Source organism: Equus przewalskii, chromosome 1, assembly GCF_037783145.1.
Source record: "Equus przewalskii isolate Varuska chromosome 1, EquPr2, whole genome shotgun sequence".
Classification (NCBI taxonomy): domain Eukaryota; kingdom Metazoa; phylum Chordata; class Mammalia; order Perissodactyla; family Equidae; genus Equus; species Equus przewalskii.
Genome location: NC_091831.1, coordinates 97,483,244 through 97,503,471, shown reverse-complemented (window position 1 = coordinate 97,503,471; position 20,228 = coordinate 97,483,244). Strand labels below are relative to the sequence as shown.

Here is a 20,228-nt window from a genome sequence, read left to right as displayed (position 1 = left end):
CAAAACGTACATGATGAAATTCCTGTGCCTGCTGTTTTCCCCCCTCTGCTTAAATGCTTCCATACATACAGAGACGTTTTATGACATACAAATTTACACACCTACCATTAGACCACTGAAAACTAGCAGTGGGTGCATACTTCTGCACATAACCTTATCTCCTGTTAGCGTGTGCGTCTGAAGACTGAAAATTTCCTTTAATCCTGTATAGCCACTTCAAAGGGAGGAAAAAGACACCCAGTTCTTAAATACTTTGATGCCAAACTCAAGTAGTGAAAGATCCTATTTTTATATTTTCCACCATTGACTACTAATGCAGCCTCCCTCTTAGAAGATGATCTGAGCGCCACTGGGCTTGGCTGCCCAGCAAGCTCTTTCAGGGTTCGTTTTTGGATAGCTGGTGAAACAAAGTCCCAATTGTCTCATCCTTAAAAGAGAAGGCCCGGATGGGATGTGTGCCACTTTTAGCTTAACAGGAAATGAAGTAATTCTTGGGTCATGCTTTAGCAGTTTTGTTTATCTGTAGCAATATTTCGTTTCCATGGGTACGAGTGCTTCATATGGTGATAAGGAGCCCACGACAAAGCTCTTCCAACCTCAGGAGCACACACCTCCTGACCCGCAAGCTTAAAAAAGTTTTGGATTAGATGCTTTTAGGAGGACCATTAGCAGTTAAGATTTTGTTTCTCACCTGGGTGCTCCTTGTTGTGTTTTTGTTTATTCTGCTTTCTTTCCCCTTCCCTTTATTTTTTCAGTTCTGCTGTGCCAGTGGCAACATTTAGCTGAGAAGCTTTGTGGGCTGTGCTGCAGAAGCTCTTTGCAGAGTATTAGGGGTCTGTTTTCCTTGAGTGACCTGAACAGGAGCATTTTAGTAGCTAATAATAATAATAATAATAACAACTACTACCAATTTTAGATGGCTGTTTTATGCCAAGTGCTTTGTGTACGGCCATCTCTAATGTTTTTTAACAATCTGGAAGGTTGGTGGTGATCTCATTTTGTGCGCAAACAGGCTTCAAGGTTGAGTAACTGTGGATAACCCCAACCTGTCTACAATGGAGGGTGAGATTCAAAGCTAGTATTTTCTGCCTCTACAGCTAGTTGCCAGCATACTTCAGGACCCCTTACAGTTCACTCAATTAGGAACAGATCTCTCCCACCCCATAGTTTGCTTTCTATTTCTTGTAAATGTAAGTGAACTGGACCGGATTGTGGGATAAATCCAGAAGGCAATTTAAAAAATGGAATTAAAGTTCAGGCCATGTTTCTTTAACAGTTTCACTCTCTCTTCCCCTCTCTAAATTCTTTATGGATACTTCCTTCAGAAGCAGCTCAGTAAATTTTTAGAACTTCCCTTTTTAAAAAGACTCGATTTTAATTTTCTTTCTTTGTTACCAGGAAATTGAGTGGAAGGAAAAATGCCATGGAACTAGCCGAAAATGTTGCTACTGTTTTTTTCTACTGCAGCTTCTGTTTTCACGTAAAAAGAAGCTAAATTGTGGTTATTATATTGAATTGGGTATAGTTTCCCGTCCCCCTGACTTTGCAGTGTAGATGTAGGCATCGTTAATACCTTGCATTTCGTGTGTACAAAGGCAGTCGTGAGACAGATGGCAAATAGTCATGTCTTTAGAGCTGATTGGTGACCGTACGAGGCTTTGTATGTGCGTCTGCAGTGATTTTAGTTTTATTACTAGGTTTGTATTTTATAACCTCTGTTTTAAAAAATATTGACTTTCTTCCCCCAGATGCTTTATTTGAAAGGTTACAGGGATTAAAAAATAATCTTGAGAACCACTTGAGCCTAATAGAAACATTAATGTGAGAGAGCGGCCCTGCCGACCTTATGTGGTTGATTTCCAGGCAGTAGGACGAGGGACTTGGTCCTTGATCAGCAGTAACTCTTGCAGTTTACTCCAGCTTTAATGAGGACTGATCCAGGAGACAGAAGACCCTTAGGTCTCCACTCCTCTTTTAACTCTCAGGTTTTCTTTTGATAAAGAAGCTTATAATCATACCAAACAAATTCAGATTTATGGCACATTTTACTTAGGATGATTCATAGTTTCTCCTTCAGATTGTGAGTTCACATCTGAAGGGAAGATAGTGGGCTAACAGTTAGATGGCTTCTCCTAGATACCTGTTTCGTGGCCTTTTCTGACATTCTGCCTCCTCTAATGTGCAGTTTTATTTGAGTTGTACACAAGTAGAGCTGACAGTAGTTCACCCATACGTCTCTCCACCTTCTAACAAATTCTTCTGCTAGAGCAGCTGAAAGAGAGGCGTGCTAATGCCGCTACGCGCATGCGCACAAATGCCCCTGAACCTCCTACTTCTCCCCCCTTTGTCTGTCCCACCCCGATCCTACCCAAGTAAACAGTCACTTCAGCAATTCCAGATAGATTTCTGAGCAGATAGCTGACTGCTGCCCCTTCCAGGTTTGAGTAAGGTGGTATTGCCGTGGCTTAAAAGGCTCTGTGTGTACATGTGCGTGATGCAGTTGGAGAAGTGCAGTGTGGCATGAAGCCTGTGTATATGCAGAAGGTGATTTTATAGAGCAGTGAATGACGTGTACTTCGAGTGGCATTGTGACTCCGTCTCTGGTTCGAGCTTTCAGGTTTCTTACCTTTGTGCAGGCTTGGGGAAGGAGACTAGTAAGAAAGAAGAAGAACTGTTCAGATCGGGGGACGGGGAATACTATTTAAGTTAGTGTAAGGCCGCTTCGAAGCCAGTGAGTTTAAGTTTTGAAGGCAGGATTCACTTTGGGTCCCAAATTATTCACATTATCATTGTTGAATTGTGAAACCTGTGATTTTAGTTTTTATTGACGTTTATTCATATCTACCTCAAAGGACTGTCAGGAATTTATAAGTTAGCTTAATCCTGAAAAAAGGAAAATACTAATATTGGTTAGATTCATGAATGAGAAGCCCAGCATTCCTACTTTAAAGTACTACTTCTGACTGAAATATGTGTGGCTGTGTTTATGTGTCTGTCTGTCTAGTTTAATTGGAAATGAAATGAGGCTAGGTATGTTGTTTTGGGTGATAGTATTAAAGAATTTGAGAGGACTCTTTAAAATCATAGCTCTTAGAAGACTAGGAGTGTGTCTAGATTTAAAATTGTTAGAGAGCTTGCCGTTTACCTCAGGCCACGTGGCTAATAAGTGAGACAGTAGGTTTGAACCTGGTCTGTCCTATCATTAAGCATCTAGATGTAGCCAGGTTCCTGAATCGTCCTGAAACTGTCTCTTGCAGTAATTAATCCATCCCTTGAATGTCCCCTCTGCTTGCATTTTTATGCTTTTGAAGCCGTGTCCTCTTCCTGGAATCTCGTCCTAGCTTTCTCTCCCTTCCCAGCCTCTGCCTGGTGGAACCACAGGCTTTTGCAGCTGGGGACCCGTAGGGCCTGTAGAGGCTGCTCCCTCAGGCTATAAAGGAAGAAAGTGAGGCTCAGAGAAGCAGAGGGGAGCTGAGGTCACACAGCTTATGAGTCTTCTAGCCAGGATTTGAACGTAGTGTTTTTATTGCCTTCCCGTTGATTCTTCCATGGTACGCATATTTCCTCTTTAAGGCTCTTGTACCCCTCTTTGACCCCTAAACTCTAGAGCAAGAAAACAGGTTCAAACCCTAATTCTCCCACTTAGGAACTTTATAACCGTGGGCAAATTATTTAACATTTTTGTGCCTTGGTTTCCTCATCCAGCAAATGGGGATAATAATCGTACCTTCCGCATAGGGTTGTTACGACGAGTAAAGGAACTGTCATTTGGAAAGCACTGAGACTAGTGCCTGGTGCATTCTTGTTGTCAGTGCCATCGAGTCAATTCCAACTCTGAGTGACTCTGTGTGCAGCAGAGCAGAGCCTTGCCCAAGCTTTTTGTGCCTTCCTCTGTATTAGACAGTGCTCTGCTGCTATTCGTAGGGTTTTCATGGCCATTTTTTTTCAGAAGTGGGTGTCCAGGTCCTTCTTCCTAGTCTGTCTTAGTCTGAAAGCTCCACAGAAACCTGTCCAGCATGGGTGACCCCTGTTGGTATTTGAAATACTGGTAGCTTAGCTTTCAGCATCACGGCAACACACAGCTGCCACAGCATGATAACCGATAGACAGGTGGTGTGGGTTCCTGACTGGGAGACGAACCCGGGCTGTGAGAATGAGAGTGTCACATCTTCACCACTAGAGCACCAGGGCGGGCTCCTTGCCTGGCATATAGCAAGTATTGTGGGAGCGTTTGTTAGATAATTAGGGTAAGACAGGGCCTGTGCTTCTGAGTTCTGAGGGTTGCGCTGAAGAAGCCCTGGGGTTGGAGAGTTGGGAGCAGGATGCCTGTCAAAAAGCTCCTCCTGAACTGCCACCTCCTTTGTGAGGCCTTCCCGCTCTGCCCGCCTGTGAAGTGCATTGCCCCTCTCCCACCGCTGGCACTGGGTGTGTCTCTTGTAGAACCTGCTCCGTTTGACTCACGTTGCCCTTCTCTGCAGCTGTTTGATTCCCCCGATGAACTGTGAGCTTCTGAGGGGGGCTGAGCCTCCCGCCTTGCTCGGCTTTGCCTTCTGGTCACAGTGCCCTGGGCTCGGTGGATGTCGCTGTTAGATGTTGTAGAACAGTTTAAAAGAAACGCTTGCTTCTGCCAGAAGAATACTCAGACCTACTTCCTGAATCGGTTGACTTGTTTCTGCTGACATTGTTGTTGTATGTCATTAGGCTGGCTGCCCTTCAAAGAAAAATTAAGATTTTTTTCTAATTTCATTTCACATATTAAATGTATAAATTCAAGATATATTGAATTGAAATATACATGCGGGTGTGTACATGCACACGCATAATACACACACACACGCACACCAGGCAGGAGATGCTTCAGTTTCCTACAGCCTTCCTAGAAAGAATTCCACGTGGAAGGCAGCGGGAGTGTCTGGTGGAGTTCTGTGTTGTGTAGAGACAGATCTCGGTGGTTCAGGAATCTGTTATTCTTGCTTAACAGTCACAGTGGCCTGTCCTTCCTAGTATTGGGCTCCCTGCAGGCGGGGACGTCGCTGTTACCCCTCCTCCTTCGTTTGTAAGCAGTGTGGCACAAAACTCTCGCATCAAAATATAACAGGTCATGTCCTTTGGCATCAGACTTGAATTTGAAAAATGGGTTTTGCTTCCTAATTTCTGTGTAACCTTGGGAAAATTACTTCTCGAAGTCTTAGTTTCCTCACCTGTAACCTGAGGACAATACATACCTCATATGTTTGTTGTATAGAGAACGTGACCTGCCAGGTGCCTGTATGTAGTTGGTACTTGGTTAGTAAACACTTATTCCACCCTAAAATTACACAGGAGTGAGAGGTTTCTTTTGTCACGGGGGGAAAGGGCTTGAGGAGGCCCCTCGGGGCAAAAGTATGTGGAAAACCAATTTACTTATTATTCTCACTGGTCACGTGGAAAAACATATTACTGTTTTCTTTTTCAAAGACAGCAGAAAGCTTAGTGTGTTCTGTCTAAGCCTGAAGCTTCCCTTCGCCTGTGCCCACGGTAGGGGAATCCAGACTCATGAACCTCGTCAGGGTTTCCATCGGCCTCACGCTGCTGTGGGACAGCGGCCTCTGCGTCCTGGTGGGTTCAGGAGAGCCTGGGTGCACAGGTGCCTGCAGGTAACCAGGCCAAGCACAGGCAGCCTGACTCGAGCAACAAAGCAGCAACTCCGTTTTTCATCAGAAAGATGTTTTATGGAATAATGGTGATGATGTTAGGAGCATAGTTCTAGCTGGTTGAGATGAGCATTTGAGAGTTGAAGAAAAACAATGTGTTTCAATTAATATATTCTGCATATTTGGAAATGCTTAGTTCTGTGAGGCCAAAATTCCAGAGAAAAGTCTGATTCTCCAAGAAGGCCTTACCCACAGAAACAGTGTGGTTAAACCTTTCTGATTTTCCTCAGTGGAGCCCCCTGGAGTGGCATGTAGGTCGTTGCCCGATGGCACAGCTCATGAGGTCCCTACCATTTGCACGGGGGCAGCACGGTCTTTGGCTTGCTGTCCCTGAGCTGGACTCCTAGCCACGGCATTGCATCAGGTCTGTGGGAACCAGGTGATTCCACTGAAGTCCTCATTATATTACTGGAAAGAACGTGTATCTGAGAACAAAAGTTGTCTTCTAGGCCTTGAATTGCTAATAATAGTAAAATAAAATCAAGTCGTTGTGTACTTTTCAAACCACTTCATCCTTCGGTCGACTGTGTTGTGGTGAGAGTAAGGCGCATGCTGGGGCATCTGAAGTTCCTCCCGTATAACCCGCATGAGTGACTGTTTCCCTTGGCTTTGCAGGTCTAATTCGGGGCGGTAGGTATGAGACTTCCCACTGTGTGCCAGGCCTTACGGGATCCTCGAGCTTTCATTCTTTAATTTGTTCACACTGAACGCCTGGAGTTCAGGATATGTTGAGATACTCAGAGACTGCTGAGTGCCAACCACTACGCTGTGGGCCTGGCGATGACTGGGACCCAGAGTTGTTTGCTGTTGGTAAGGGAGCTAATTCATGTTTGCAAATAGCAATTTAAATAAAGAGCTGGAATAGGAGTTTTAAGAAGTTTGTAAGAGTGCTGCCCGAGCTCAGAGGAAGGGTTTCTCCCAGGAAGGGGAACTTGGATATCATGTAAGAAGAGCAAGACCCACCAGCGTCCTCCCTCTGGGAGGAGGACTCTAATGCTGTCTTCCTTGCTACACGTGTTTCTTTAGGTCATGACTGCTGCGAGACAGTGAAGGTGCTGCTCTGTGCTTCCAAAGAGGGCCTCCCGGTGTTTGTGGTGGCTGAAGAAGACTTTCAGTTCATCCAGGATGAGGCCTATGACGCAGCCCAATTCCTGGCCACCAGTGCGGGGAACCAGCAGGCTCTGAACTTCACCCGTTTTCTTGATCGGTCAGGACCCCCGTCTACAGATGTGAACTCCCTTGATGAGAAGGTTGCCCTGGCATTCAGACACCTGAAGCTGCCAGCAGAGTGGAACGTGCTGGGGACAGATCAGACTTTGCATGGTAAGAACTGAAATGACCCCCAGACAAACTGAGTTTGGAATGCTTGTGTTTTGTAATGGGGCTGCTTCTGTATGGTCATTCGCTTCAAGTCGTCCACAGGGGCTGGATAAGTTTTGCAGTTACTATAGCAAAGTGGCCTTGATGGCATCTCTTCTGGGTTCCTCAGCTGAGCTGTTAAACCTGTTCTTTCAGTGCGATGACCCAGGAGAGAGCTTGCCAGAGTCGTCAGGTCTCATTTCAAGTAGAGAGGGGTCCGTCACCTTCTGTGGGTCTGGATTTCAGGCTTGATCTCTCAAGCGCAGAAAGTGACCCATCCTTCACGAGGAGGGTAGCACAGTAACTTTCTGTTACGTTTTTGGTGTTTAGTTATCGAAGATAGGGCTTTTCTAGAGATTCCATGGAATTGGAGGAAAGGAAAGATTGGGGAGTGAGTGGGGGGAGCTTGAGAGCAGGCTGAGCGCTGAGAAATCCCACACTTTGTTAACCAGAGCCTTTTCGTTCTTACTTATTTTATCTACTGGCTTTGCATATATGAGTTCATTGATGTAGTAAGTATCTGTATATGTTCCTCTTATTCAGACAGGGGTTTTCCCACCTGATATTTCTTGTGGCAGATGACATCCACTAGATGTTATGATTTTATGTATATATATATAAATGAAACAGTTATATCTCGAGTCTAAGAAATAACGTCCTCTTTCCCTCCTGAGCTCAGACCCATTTGGAAGATTTAGGAGTTACACAGATGGAGATCAGAACATTTGCTCTAGTACTGGTGAAAGCCACCTTGGAAGACTGATGTTGATCTCCTGCCCGAAGGGTTTGCTTATCCTTTCTACTTTCTCTCTGAAAGAGCTGGACAGTCACAAGACTGCCTTTCAGCATCCACCCCGCTTTATTTTATTATGTAGGAAGAGCGGACCAGAAGTCACCCTCTCTGCAGGTGAGCAGATCCTGGGGAGGAAGGCCCAGAGGGTGCTGAGCCAGGGGCGTACCCAGTTCCTGCTCTCATAGACCCGTCAAATGAATGTCTTGTTCCTCTCGTGGAAGAATGGTAGAGTGGTGTTTGGTTCTCTTATGTCCACCGAATTTAACACTGAAGCCTGTGATCGGCTGTAGGAATGGTGTCTCCTACTCCTCAGGGGCCTGCTATCAACCCACCTCTGGGGAAGTCCTGCCCAAGTGAAATACAGAAGAAAGTGTGGACTCTCAAATCAGAAAGAATTTGTCCTTTTCTTTTTCTTCTTCAGTTTTTTCTTAATATAGTATCCAAAAAAACCTGTGCACTGCTGAGATCTAGAGATGAGAGTATTTGCCCTTACACGGGGCATGTGACCTTTGCAGAAACCTAGTGTTAGGACTTAATCCTCCAGCCCCTACTGTTTCTGTATTGGTCTGGGAATTATTATTCTGGTTGCCATTTATAAATCAGTATCAACATGGATGGCATTAGTTATTTGTGGGGCTTATAGTGTTTTTATGGTCTTGTTTTGTCTTGTTTAGCAAAGGCACAGGAATTGGATAGTTTGTTCATGTTACCGTTAGAAAAAGCACAGATCTGAAACTTGAGGCATATCGCTTCCCCTCTCTGGGCCTTCGCTTCCTTGTCTTTAATAGGGAACTGGCCAGCTTTAATATTTCTGTGAACTTTCCATGTGTTTCTTAAGTTTCCGTTGTATGAAATTTCTCAAGCAGTGCTAGCAAAGGCTAGATCAAATTTGTAGACTTAGGGAAATGCGTTAAAACCACTGTAAGGTACCACTACAGACCTATTAGGATAGCCTAAAGTTAAAAATACCAAGTGCTGACAAGGATGCAGAACATCATCTCATATATTGCTGGTGGGAACACAAAACAATATAGCCAATCTAGAAAATAGTTTGACAGTTTCTTATAAAGTTAAATGTACATTTACTGTATGACCCAGTAATCCCACTTTTGGCTGTTTATCCTAGAGAAATGAAAACTTATGTTTACTCAAAAAAAAAATCTTTGCACACATGTGCCTATAGCAGCATTATTTATAATCACTGAAAACTGGAAATAACCCAGATCTCCCTCACTGGGTGAATATATAAACTATGGTACATCTATACAGTGGACTACTACACAGCAAGAAAAAAGGAACAAGCTGTTGACACGTGCAGCAACTTGGCTACATTTCAAATGCATCATGCTTAGTAAAAGAAGTCAGTTTCCAAAGGTAGTCTATTGTAAGATTCCATTTATATGATATTTTGGAAAAGGCAAAATTATAGGAGCTGAAAATAGATCAGTAGTTGCCACGGGCTAGGAAAGGTCTGACTGCAAAGGGGTACCATGAGGGAATTCTTTGGGTGTTGGGAGGGTTTTTTATCTTGGTGGTGGTGGTTATAAGAGTCTATGTGTGTTCAGTAGGACTGTAGACCCCCCCAAAAGTGAATTTTATTATACATAAATTATAAATGATTAAAAGAACAAACGAAATTGAACAAGCTTGGTGTATACTTTGCAAGGTGAAATGCTTGCAAGGGACTTGACAGACCTGCCTTCAAGGCAGCAACTGGGATCAAGAATCTGATTTCAAGTGCTGGATTCACATTCTGCAGGTTGGATTGTTCAATGAATTGAGGGGTAGAATCTATAAATGCTGGGTATTCTAAGGGCAGAGTAGCATCAGTTAACAGGTGCCTGCTTGCTGCTGAGGGGTGAATGTAAAGGAACATTCTGCTCACATCAGTAAGTTGCACATCAGACACTTTTTTAAAGGAATTTGAGGGAAGAAGGTATGAAGTCAGCTTGTTGCCTGGGATCGTGATGCAGGTAAATAGGCACCTTGTTATGCAAGAGGACTACTTGCTTTTGAAAGGTGGGATGTTTACAGGTGTTCAGCCTAATACTTGGACAAAGGAGTCCTGTGAATTTATGGTTAATTCTCCCACTCTTTAATTGTTTAGATGCAGTGCCTTTTAACTTTTTCCAGGTCAGTGACTCCTTTGAAAATAGCTCAGATTTCTCCTCAGGAAAATAGACATATAGGTGCCTACCTGCAGAAATGTACATATGATGTCAGGGATGCGTGGTCTCCCTGAACTGCAGGCATGAACATGAAGTTAAGGGCTGTTGACTTAATTTGCCAATGTAAAATGGACAGAGCAGAGGCTTTCAGTGTTTTTGTATCCTGGCTTCATTGCAGGAGTTCGTGCAAAATGCTGTTTCAGTTTCTCAATTTCTTCATCTATAAAATGGAGGAAAATGTATCCGGATAGTGTGTGCTAGTTTGCAAGCTATTCATATAGCTTCTATACCATGACCAATATCCAGTAACCTCTTAGAGACAAAGCATTGATGAGCTATGAGGAGGGAAAGTAACGCGTCCTGTGGCGGGATGAAACAGGACAGCACTCAAAGGAAAGGCTCTTGGAAGCAGGAGGAGTCTGTTTTTCTTTTGCTTTTACTTATTTCTGAAGTTAATCCTCACTTCAAACGTGATCAAGAGGGAGTTTGTCCATTTCAGTTCTTCCAAGTGTTCTTTAATCCCTCGTTACATCAAGCAGCGTCTGCACTGTGCTTTCTGCTCAGTTCTGCCTTAGATGCAAGTAGTAAGGATTCATCTGGGTGGGGAGTGAATAGTGGGGTAAGATCTCTTCCCTCTGAGTTACCAAGTCCCGCTTAGTTGTCTCAGCTCTTCATGCCTCAGTGGTTAACGAGATGGTGAATTAAGATGGTTTTCCCCTGGAGGACCCTTGTGCAGTAGCGATCAGCATAGCTCTCGGGTGACAGAGGGAGGGCCCATCGAAAACTTGGTCTGAAGCAAGCAGGAGGAGAGACGTGCTGGGGAAGTCTTCATTCTTACTTAGTCATGGTATTGTGTAACTAAAGGAAAAGAAGATATAATCATCTTTGGGGGCGGGAATCCTCCCCACAAAGAGAAATTGGGTGGAGAGAAGGATAAGACGGGTTTAAGAAAGACTGCACTGGAAACAGCCTGTCCGTTCTCGGTTCTGTGTATCTGCTGTTGCTGAGTAGAACCTCAGCCGTACTCATGTGGTGTTTTAGTTCCCACTCCCCTTCCCCGAGTGTGTGATAGCTTTCCGTGGAAGTTCTTCCTTAGCTACACTCACTAGAGTTTGTGTATTTTTTCAGCTATCATAGCTACTAAAAAAGAAAATAATATAGAAAGACCGCTAAGGAATTTTTTTTTTGGCAGAGGATTAATATGTTTTGACTCCAAGACAAGCAGTTCCTGGTAATGGCAGCACTTTAGCTCCAAAAGGTTTTGTTGCCTCTCAAACCTTGATTCTGTCACAAGGTTACAAGCGTCATTGTTTCCAAAAGCCTGTTTTTCACAGAGGCCTGTTGTTTTCCTTCCCTGTGGGGTGCGAGGATCCCTGCATCGTGTGGGACTGCAGGTTTGTTTAAGAGGCAGTACAGAATGGGAGAAAGAATGGTGATTTTGGAGTCTCGTGATATAGCTTCATAGAGTACTGTGAACAGAGCCTGTGGGTAGCTTGATAGGGTAGGAAAAGTACACGTGGTCTTTGATTACTGGATTGTTCACAGAACGTAGAAGGCTTTGCTTAGTCGGACAATTGACAATTTGAAAAGATACAGCCAGCTAACATACTCATCATGGTTGTGTGCCCACCAGGCGCATCAGTTTTCTCTGTAGCTCTGAAGGAATGTGTATGGGAGAGGTACTTCCAACATGTAAGGAGATAGCAAGCAGGACTTGAGACATTTTCTACTACCTTCTCTGGGTGGAAGCATTTTTCCAGTTGACTATGGTTAAACAGGAAAACCAACTAAGCAGCATGGCCAATGAAATAACATAATAACATAAAGGAAATGGAAAAGTATCATGGGTGTTCAGACAGAAGACTCTTTGAGAATAGTTTTCTTTAAGAAACCAAAGAAAAATTTAGATTCTCCATTTGTCCTTTAAAGGATCAAAGAAGTCAGACCTCTTATGAAATTAGAATAGGAAGCAACAAGGAGAAAAATAGGTTTAATGAGTATATCAGTCAAGGTTCAACCAGAGAATCAGAACCAGTAGGAGAAATATGTATTAAGATTTATTATGGGGGGCTTACACAATTGTTGGGGTGGCTAAGCAAGTGCAAAATTCTTAGGGCAAGACCAGAAGAGAGGATCATGGACAGGCTGAAACCCACCAGCATGAGCCAAACAGAGCTGGCGTCCCCAGACAGACAGAAAGGGGAGACCCTGAGCAGGATGGGGCTCCCAAGCGCAGGCGGAAGCTGTCCTCCACAGGCGGCATTTCTTCTCTCTCCAGCGGAGACCCGAGCCTTGCTTTTAAAGCCTTCCAGCTGATTCACTTAGGCCTACCCACATTGTCCAGCGTAATCTTCCTTATTAAATCAGCTGATTAGGGCCTTTAATTACATCTGCAAAAAAGCCGTCACAAAGAGGACAAAGATGGAAAGGGAGTTGGCTGAAATGATGCAAGGACTTCCAGAATCCCACAGCATAATTAAATTCAAATTGGGGACAAAGGACCCAATTGACATCATAGGAAATGCAGTTAGTGATCTGAAAAACCCAGTTGAGTAACTCTCAGAATACAGAGGAAAAAGACAGACTCATGAGAGGGGGAAAAAAAAAAGCAATAGAGTAGAGAACAGACTGATCCTAAATTGTAGGTGCTCTGGAGTTTAAACTGAGACAAAAGGAACAAAAGCAGTAATGGAGGACATGTTGTGTAAAAATTTTTATTATTGGAAGAAAACATTAAAAGACATTTTTTATCCACAACTTAGCTTGCTTGCATGATTGCTTGACTTTTAAATAAAGAGACAGGGTACAGCAGTGGAGGGGGTATGGTTTCTAGGCTCAAGATAGAAGAATTTTCAGATCTTGCTGTGGGCACATTATTAACTTGTCTTAAAAATGAGGATAATGAGACATCGTAGGGTTATTGTGAGAATGCAAAAAGTTAATACAAACTACTTAGCCCAGTACATGGCACTTAGCAGGTCCCCACCATGTATTATTTTCCTTATAATCTGCTGATTGCAGGAACGGGGCGACCTCAAAGCAGATGTGGCTCCTGCTGTTGAGGACTTGAGACAGATTCAGGGAGGACACAGGTGCCAGAATCGGGCTGCCAGCGTTGAGCAGGTGTATGGCCTTGTTGTTGGAACTCTGCTTGTAAATGCTGAGCTGACTCTGAGCCAATAAGGGATCAGAAGGGGTGGGGGCGGAGAGAAAACGACTTTTTGGAGGTGTCACCTAGCAAGGGCGGAATTAGCCAGTCTCTAAGGTATCACCTGGTTCCTGATGAGTGCCTTGCCAGCTGTGCTGTTCTTGGTGAGGATGTCAGCGCGCTTGTGAACACTGAAGGCAGAGTCAGGTCATGATACTCGATCTTTTCAGAAGGCTCTTTCTCTCCTTTTGTCAGGCCTTGCCACCTGCTCGGAGGTGTCCATTATTAAAATTTGTACCTGCACGTGCAATGGTTTCTTTTAGGGTGTTGATTTCTTTCCAGCCATGTGTCTCTGCTGAACACCCTATAAATGCAGATTAGTCAGTATGCAAAGTTCTTATGGAAAATGTAAAATATGAAAGGTAGCTTTTGCTTCCAAGGAAATTTACCTTGGCAGTAGTAGGGAGACTGGACTAACGCACGTGTGACATTAGAAAACAATGCAGTTCAGTGTAAAATCACAGGTTCAAAGACGCGTTCATTCTCACTGTGCTGTTCACATATATAGAAGCACTGAGGCCTTCAGTGGAAGGAGAAAACACGGGCCCAAGAAGCCTGCGAATGCTCAGTGAAGAAGTTGAGACCTGAGGGAAGCTGTGGAGAATGAGAGGTGTTAACTAAGCTGAGAGGAAGAAGGCAGGCACCCCTCCAGGGCACCGGTCACATTCCAGTCTCGGAGTGGTGCTCCCTGGCATTGAGTAATGCACAGCCTGTGGGCCTGTATGCTGCAGCCCTGCAGCGACTTTAGCTCCTATTGTCACAGAGTGGGCACAAGAGGATGCTCAGGAAGAGGGAAGATGCTGCTTGTGAACCTAGAGTGTAATATGAAGTACAGGAGGACAGAGAGCAGAGAGAGGAGGACCCTGGTATGGAGTGAGTACCTACCAGAGCCAGTCAGCTTACTAGTGTTTCACCTGCCTCCTCTCGTTTGTTACTGCAACCCTGGGAGTGAAGTGGTGGTACCCCCCACTCTAGAGATGAGGAAGGGGAGGCTCAGAGAGGTTAAATGGAGTATGCCTGGTCACACAGATGGTAAATGGCAAGTTTGAACCCAGATTTATCTGACTCCAAAGCCCTTCCTCATTCCAGCACTTTCAGAATGACTCATGATACCAAGAAGGAGCCTTCACTCCAAGTGAAATAAGCCCAAGCACGTGTTTTTCTTTCTGAAGTTATTACTATATTATCTTAGAGTTGGTCTTTCTTATTAGACTGGGAGATGCGTTTCTTTCACTAAACAACCACCAAAAAAATGCTGGCAGTGCCAGCAATTTGATTTGTCCTTAATGTGGGAGAATAAAAAACCTGTGTGTTCTTAACAAGCAAAACCTGTTTTGAGTGTTTAACTAGCCAACTCCTGTCTGGGTGTTATTTTTTTTTAAGTAATTATACCCTTTATGATACACCCATCTAAGTCCCAACAACTATTCCGCTTGGATCCCCGTGTTGTGAGGCTGCGTTCACTTCAATTTTTTTCTTTTAAGGAGAATATGTGTGTGGAGCCACCTGTATAAATCTGCCTATATAAATGTATTAAATCAGAATATAGAAATGGCTTGATTCTCTTTTGTGGGACTGTCTCCTATTGGAGATTTTGCTGCTTGTACTTTTTCTAGCTTTATTTTGTCTTTGCTTGAGAGCTGATGATAACTGACCACAATAAAATTGTTCACGTTGTATATTGTAGCTAAACTTTAGGATCTTAGGTACTTAGAGGGAGTGGTGCTTACCTAAGTTGTCTTTTTGTTTGTTGTTTGATTTCACATTCTCCTCACTTGTTTTCATTTCTCCCCCGTCTACAGACAGTGGGCCCCGGGAGACATTGATGCATTTTGCTGTGCGGCTGGGCCTGCTGAGGTTGACGTGGTTCCTGTTGCAGAAGCCAGGTGGCCGCGGAGCTCTCAGCATCCACAACCAGGAAGGAGCGACCCCTGTGAGCTTGGCCTTGGAGAGGGGTTATCACCAGCTGCATCAGCTTCTAACCGAGTAAGTGCTCCTTCTCCGGGTTCCCTCTTCTCACCACCAGCCCCACCCCCTGATTCGAGTAGTCCCGCCCACTCGGCATCTCAGTGTGAGTGTGCCGTGAAGTGACTTAAAACCTCAGCTCTGCCTTGCCTTCTTCTGGAGGTTTGTAACCAGCTTGCTCCTGCTCACCACTTCATTGTCTGAGAGAGACGAACGTAAGTCGTATTGCCATCTTCTCTCCTCTGCCTCCCTGCCTTCACTGCTTCTTGCCTCATATTTTACTGAAAACTCAGAGGAAGTCTCGTCCGTGGGGGTAGCATTCCATTACCAATGTATCCAGTTTATCCCAGTTTAATACAAGAGGAAACAGTTTTTCTGTGTCATGTATTTTTTCTGGTATAACTTTAAGACTTCAATTAGTTAATTAGAAATGAATACTTTATTAACATAATAACTGCATATGGAAAATAGGCTAAACCACTGAGTTTTGGTTTGAATGTAATTTCTGTGAATACAGTTGACAGCAATGGTCTCTTCGTCTGAGTAGCAGTGAAAAGCAACTGAGTTGTCTTGGAAACGCGTGGTAGGAAATCCTGTCTGTGTGTCTGTGGGTTCAATTGTTAAACTTTCTGACTCTTGAGAGAGTCCTTTGAAGGAAGGTTGTTAGTCAAAAAACATTTGAAGAGTTCTCTTTTCTTGTATAAGTAGAGAAATAAATGCGTTACAACAGCCAACATTTTTCATTGGAATATTTATAAAAGGCAGAAATTCCAAGTACAGTTTCTCTTGTTTAATATACTTTTTATTATTTTATGTTCATCATCGTCTTTTCCATCAGATAATCTGAACAAGAATAAACCCCATTGGATCTGTGTTCTTTAGCAGTTGAGGGGCCCTTGTAAACTGTCGATATTCCCAAATTCTCCAATATTTTGCTCGTGTTAGACTTAATTTAGTTGCATTTATTTTTGTATCATTGTTAGCTGGGGCGGGGGACGGAGACCAGGAAGAGATCTCGGAATGTAATGCTGCTTACTGTTATATAAACAGGTGGCTTGTTTTTTGCTTTACCTGCCAAGCTTATGGCTTTCCCAGTCAAGCCAGACAGAAGGTTCTTTGCAGAAAGCTTCCTGATGAGTGCTTCAGGTACAATGGCAGTAGGAGGGGCGCCCTGCCTCTGAAATGAGTTTCGGATACTTGAGCTCCCCTCTGACAGTATTCCAGAGAGCTATATGTTCCATTCCTTCGCACTTCCCGTCTGGCTGGTGGTTGGATTCCTTCTGCTGTTTGCCTCATGGCCGTAGGAAGAAAGGCCTGGTCCCAGAAATTCAAACACTTAACCGATATAACCTGTGAAATTCAAATGCAGTTCCTCTAAATTTGATCTCCGAGTTTTTGCTGGGAAGCAGAGTTGGTTAAGGACTGCCATCCAAATGGGGAAATAAAGTGATTACAACAGCTTCATTATATGCTTGGTCGAGGATGTCACAAGACTGCTATTGCAGCACAGCTTTAAGGAAACTAGAGTGTTTGTTCTTGGAGAAGATTTTTTGGCTTGCTTCATAGTACTACCTCTGTTCCACGTGGGGAAGCCACTTACCTCCTTTTGAAGGCAGTAGTGAGGGAAAGCCAGCTTGAAGAGTCTTCAGATGGAGGAGTGCAGAGGAGAGCAGGCCAGTTTGCTGCAGATCCGGCCCTGCACTTGGATTCTTCTGGCTGTTCTTGTTCTGCAACCTAGAAAAAGAGCTCTGAGTCATAATTAGCAATTTAAAACAAAGTAAGGAGGTGATTTTCCTAAATCCCTCGATCTTACTGTGGTATTAGTAGACTTTGCCCGAATTTCAACCATCACGAGTCAGGAAAGATCATTTTTAACAGATGAGGCAACTGAGATCCAGGAGGCAAGGTGACTGGGTTAGGGTGACAAGATGGCAGGGCCAGACATTAGAAACCAAAGCTCCTATGAGGCTGTCCAGAGCTCCTTCCACTCCTAGGATTCCGAGCAAGGGACCCAAGAGTTGACTTCATGGGGTCTGCCTGCTTTGAAATTGCAGCTTATGCCCATGTGTTTGTGCACATGTTTCTGAGTAAAGCGTTTGGCTTGTGAAATTCACAAAGAGGTTTGTGGACAGTTATGAGTTGTTCCACCATAGGATGGTACTTTTATAATAGTTTACTAAAATCTTTAATAAACTTGTTACTAAAAGTTTTTACCCCTCCCCCTTTTTAAATTAAATTTTTCCAAATAGGCCTGTCTCTTCTAGCCTCTCTTTTCAATTAACATGAAATTGAAGTACATTATATACATTTTACATTCATTAAATAACTGTTTACATTCCAGTCTTAACTGAAAAGTCAAGTTTATTTAACTCCTTTTATCTCTGTCCCAAAATAAATTTCTTGTTGTAATTCCTTGCTGCTTGCTTTGTTTGCTGTTTTTTTTTTTGCGGGACGGGGGGTTGCGGGGAGGCACTACTGCATTGATTAGGGTCCCGTTTCTTTTTGTTTTTGTGTGTCCAAGTCTTATTTTGATAAACTGTGTCACTTCCTTGTGAAAACTGATTCTGCTGTGCTTGGAGGTAGAAAGATTCCCTAAGTAAGACCCAGGTCTTTAGAGAACTCTTGAAATTGACATTAAATCCCACCAACAGTAGTAACTATTCAGGACCTTTTCTTTTTGACAGTTTCCCTTTTCTGGAACTCATTATTGTTAAGTTTCCCCTTAGTCCAGTGACAGAAGGGAGGGGTTTTATTGACTCATTGCACTTTTGCTTTATATTTATATTTTGATCTTATGTTATGAATATGGGTGTATTTGTGATCTGAAAATTCACCTTAAACGAAATGTCACCAGTCTTGCCTGAGACATCTCGCCCCTAGAAGAGTACTCAGAACACCTCGGCCTGCTCCTGGAAAGTCGAGTCACAGCCATCTCCCCCGTGCTGAAGAAGAGTAGGTTGAACACACCCCCCAAGGTCCCCTAATTAGTGATGTGGGCAGAAGGAGGAGAACCCAAGCCTTGAGGCTCTTAGTTGAGTGAGTGCTGGGAAGTGATGGCATTAGATGAGTGTTGCATGGGAGGCATCTAATAGCACAATGCTAGAGCCGGATGCTGTCTGGTATCTCACTCACACGGGACAAATGAGAAATCTTGGGACCTGGCTCACTCATTTGGGGGAGGGAGAGAGTGGAGACTAAGAGGCAGTTCCATATAATGGTTAAGTGGGTGACCTCTGGACTCACACCTAAGTTTTCGTTTTGGCTCTGCCATTTTTAGCTGTATTACTTTGTATGCATCAAGAAACTTTCCCCTCTTAGGCCTCAATTTCTTTATCTGATTTAAAAAAATGATGATAATGTCTGTCTCCTGGAATGAAAACCAAGTGCCTGACACATGTAGTGTTAACAGTCAGGGTTTGTCACACACTTTGTGTTTATTTCTTGGAGCAAATATAGTGGCTATAAATATTTCAGCTTGAAGCGAGATGGTATAGTGTGGTGGAATTGCTTAGGGATGAAGAGCTTAATTAAAATCTAAGCTTCCCCACTTTGTTGCCCGTGTGACTTGGGAATGGTTGCTTACCTGCTCTGAGTCTCATGTGTCTGATCTCTGAAGAATTATACCTAGTCTGCCTGCGTCACCAGGGTGTTAGAACCAAGCGAGGTTTGTGCAGATACTTTGTTAAATTCTAGGGTGCCCTATGGGGAAGTTTCTTTTATAGTCGTAAAATCAGGAACATGATGTTCACAGATCAGTGAAGCTCAAATCCAGTTGATTGGCCTACCTAGAGTATCTTTTTTGTTGCACTTATTGTAGATCTCTGTGCATTGGTAGTAGAGAGGTTGGAGAACTGTGGTGAATTAGGCTAGTTTTGAATCCATGGTCTGTCTGTGAAGCTGTATGATCTTGGGTCATTAGTGTCACCTCTCCAAGCCTCAGTGCCCTGTTCATGACGCGGGAAGACTGAGAAGACTATCATCAGTGTGGATTGCTTTGAGAAAGAAAAGGAAGAATGCATGTAGAGGGCATAACGCAGTGACTGACATAAATGTTACCTATTATTGTCCTTTCCTTAATTTTCCTTTCTTTCTAGGCCTGTACCCATTTTTCATACATTAGGGAAATTTTGCCAAAATCTTGAAGTCTTTTCAGGCAGCATTTGGATGTCCCTCCTTGATAAGCGTCTGAAATTGTTCCCTAGTGTAATAGATAACACTTAAAAAAAAATTAGTTTGGCTCTCGGCTACACGCTGGGATGTCAGTGCCTCTGGGCTGATGAAACTCCAGATTGATAAGGAGTCATTTACAATGCTGCCTACCCTTACAGGAAGAGTATTTCTTCTAAAAATTTCGACTCTAGAGTGTTGACATAAAAGTGCTGAAATATTTCATTTGCCCTAAGCGTGAGTTTAAAAGTATTTGTTCTCATAACTTCATCTTATTTTCAGGATCAGTTCAATAAATCTTTATTTATTGAATGCCTACGAGGCACTAGAAGTCATGATTGGTATGTTACAGATAATATTTCATTTCAACCTTGTGACAACCTTTTTGAAATAGGCATTATCTGTGTTTCACAGATGAAATATAGAGGCTCAGTGAACTAAAGTAACTAACTCGAGGCTTTATCGAAAGGGGTAGAGCTGCTGTTGCACACCCATCTGTGGAATATGGGGCCCATATTCTTCCCTCTACAAAAACTTGACAGGATGAAAGAGAGGCCACTGGGTCATGGGGTGAACAGCACTTAGTTAGGAAAAGATTGCAGGCTTTCCATTTAGTCCTAGCTTCTCCTTTCCTGAGGACAGCAGGATCCTCAGTGTAGTAACTTTACGTTTATGTTACCCGTCATATGGCTGGAAAGTATCGTTGGTTTACTGTCAAGCTGTCCTTTTATGTTGATTCTCACGACAGCCTAGTGAGTGGTAGGATAGGTGTTATTTTCCCTATTTTGTAACTGAGGAAACTGAGGCTGGAGAGGTGAAGTGAGTTGCCTGAAGTCACAAGGCTGCCAAGTACAGAGCCAGAGGCCCGGGCTCGA

The 20,228-nt window shown here is 43.6% G+C and overlaps 1 protein-coding gene across 18 annotated transcripts in view; it reads left to right on the top strand.

Moving 5' to 3' along the window:
- AKAP13 (A-kinase anchoring protein 13) overlaps positions 1–20,228 on the top strand; it is a 323,232-nt gene that overhangs the window by 133,646 nt on the left and 169,358 nt on the right. For 13 of the 18 annotated variants that reach the window (XM_070618286.1, XM_070618278.1, XM_070618307.1 and 10 more), the window contains exons 4-5: positions 6,720–7,016; positions 15,024–15,207. In XM_070618286.1, the coding sequence (XP_070474387.1) occupies positions 6,720–7,016; positions 15,024–15,207 (481 nt within the window). Of the gene's footprint in view, positions 1–6,719; positions 7,017–15,023; positions 15,402–20,228 lie in introns of all 18 variants that reach the window. The other 5 variants (XM_070618383.1, XM_070618359.1, XM_070618373.1 and 2 more) reach the window with 1 other exon arrangement.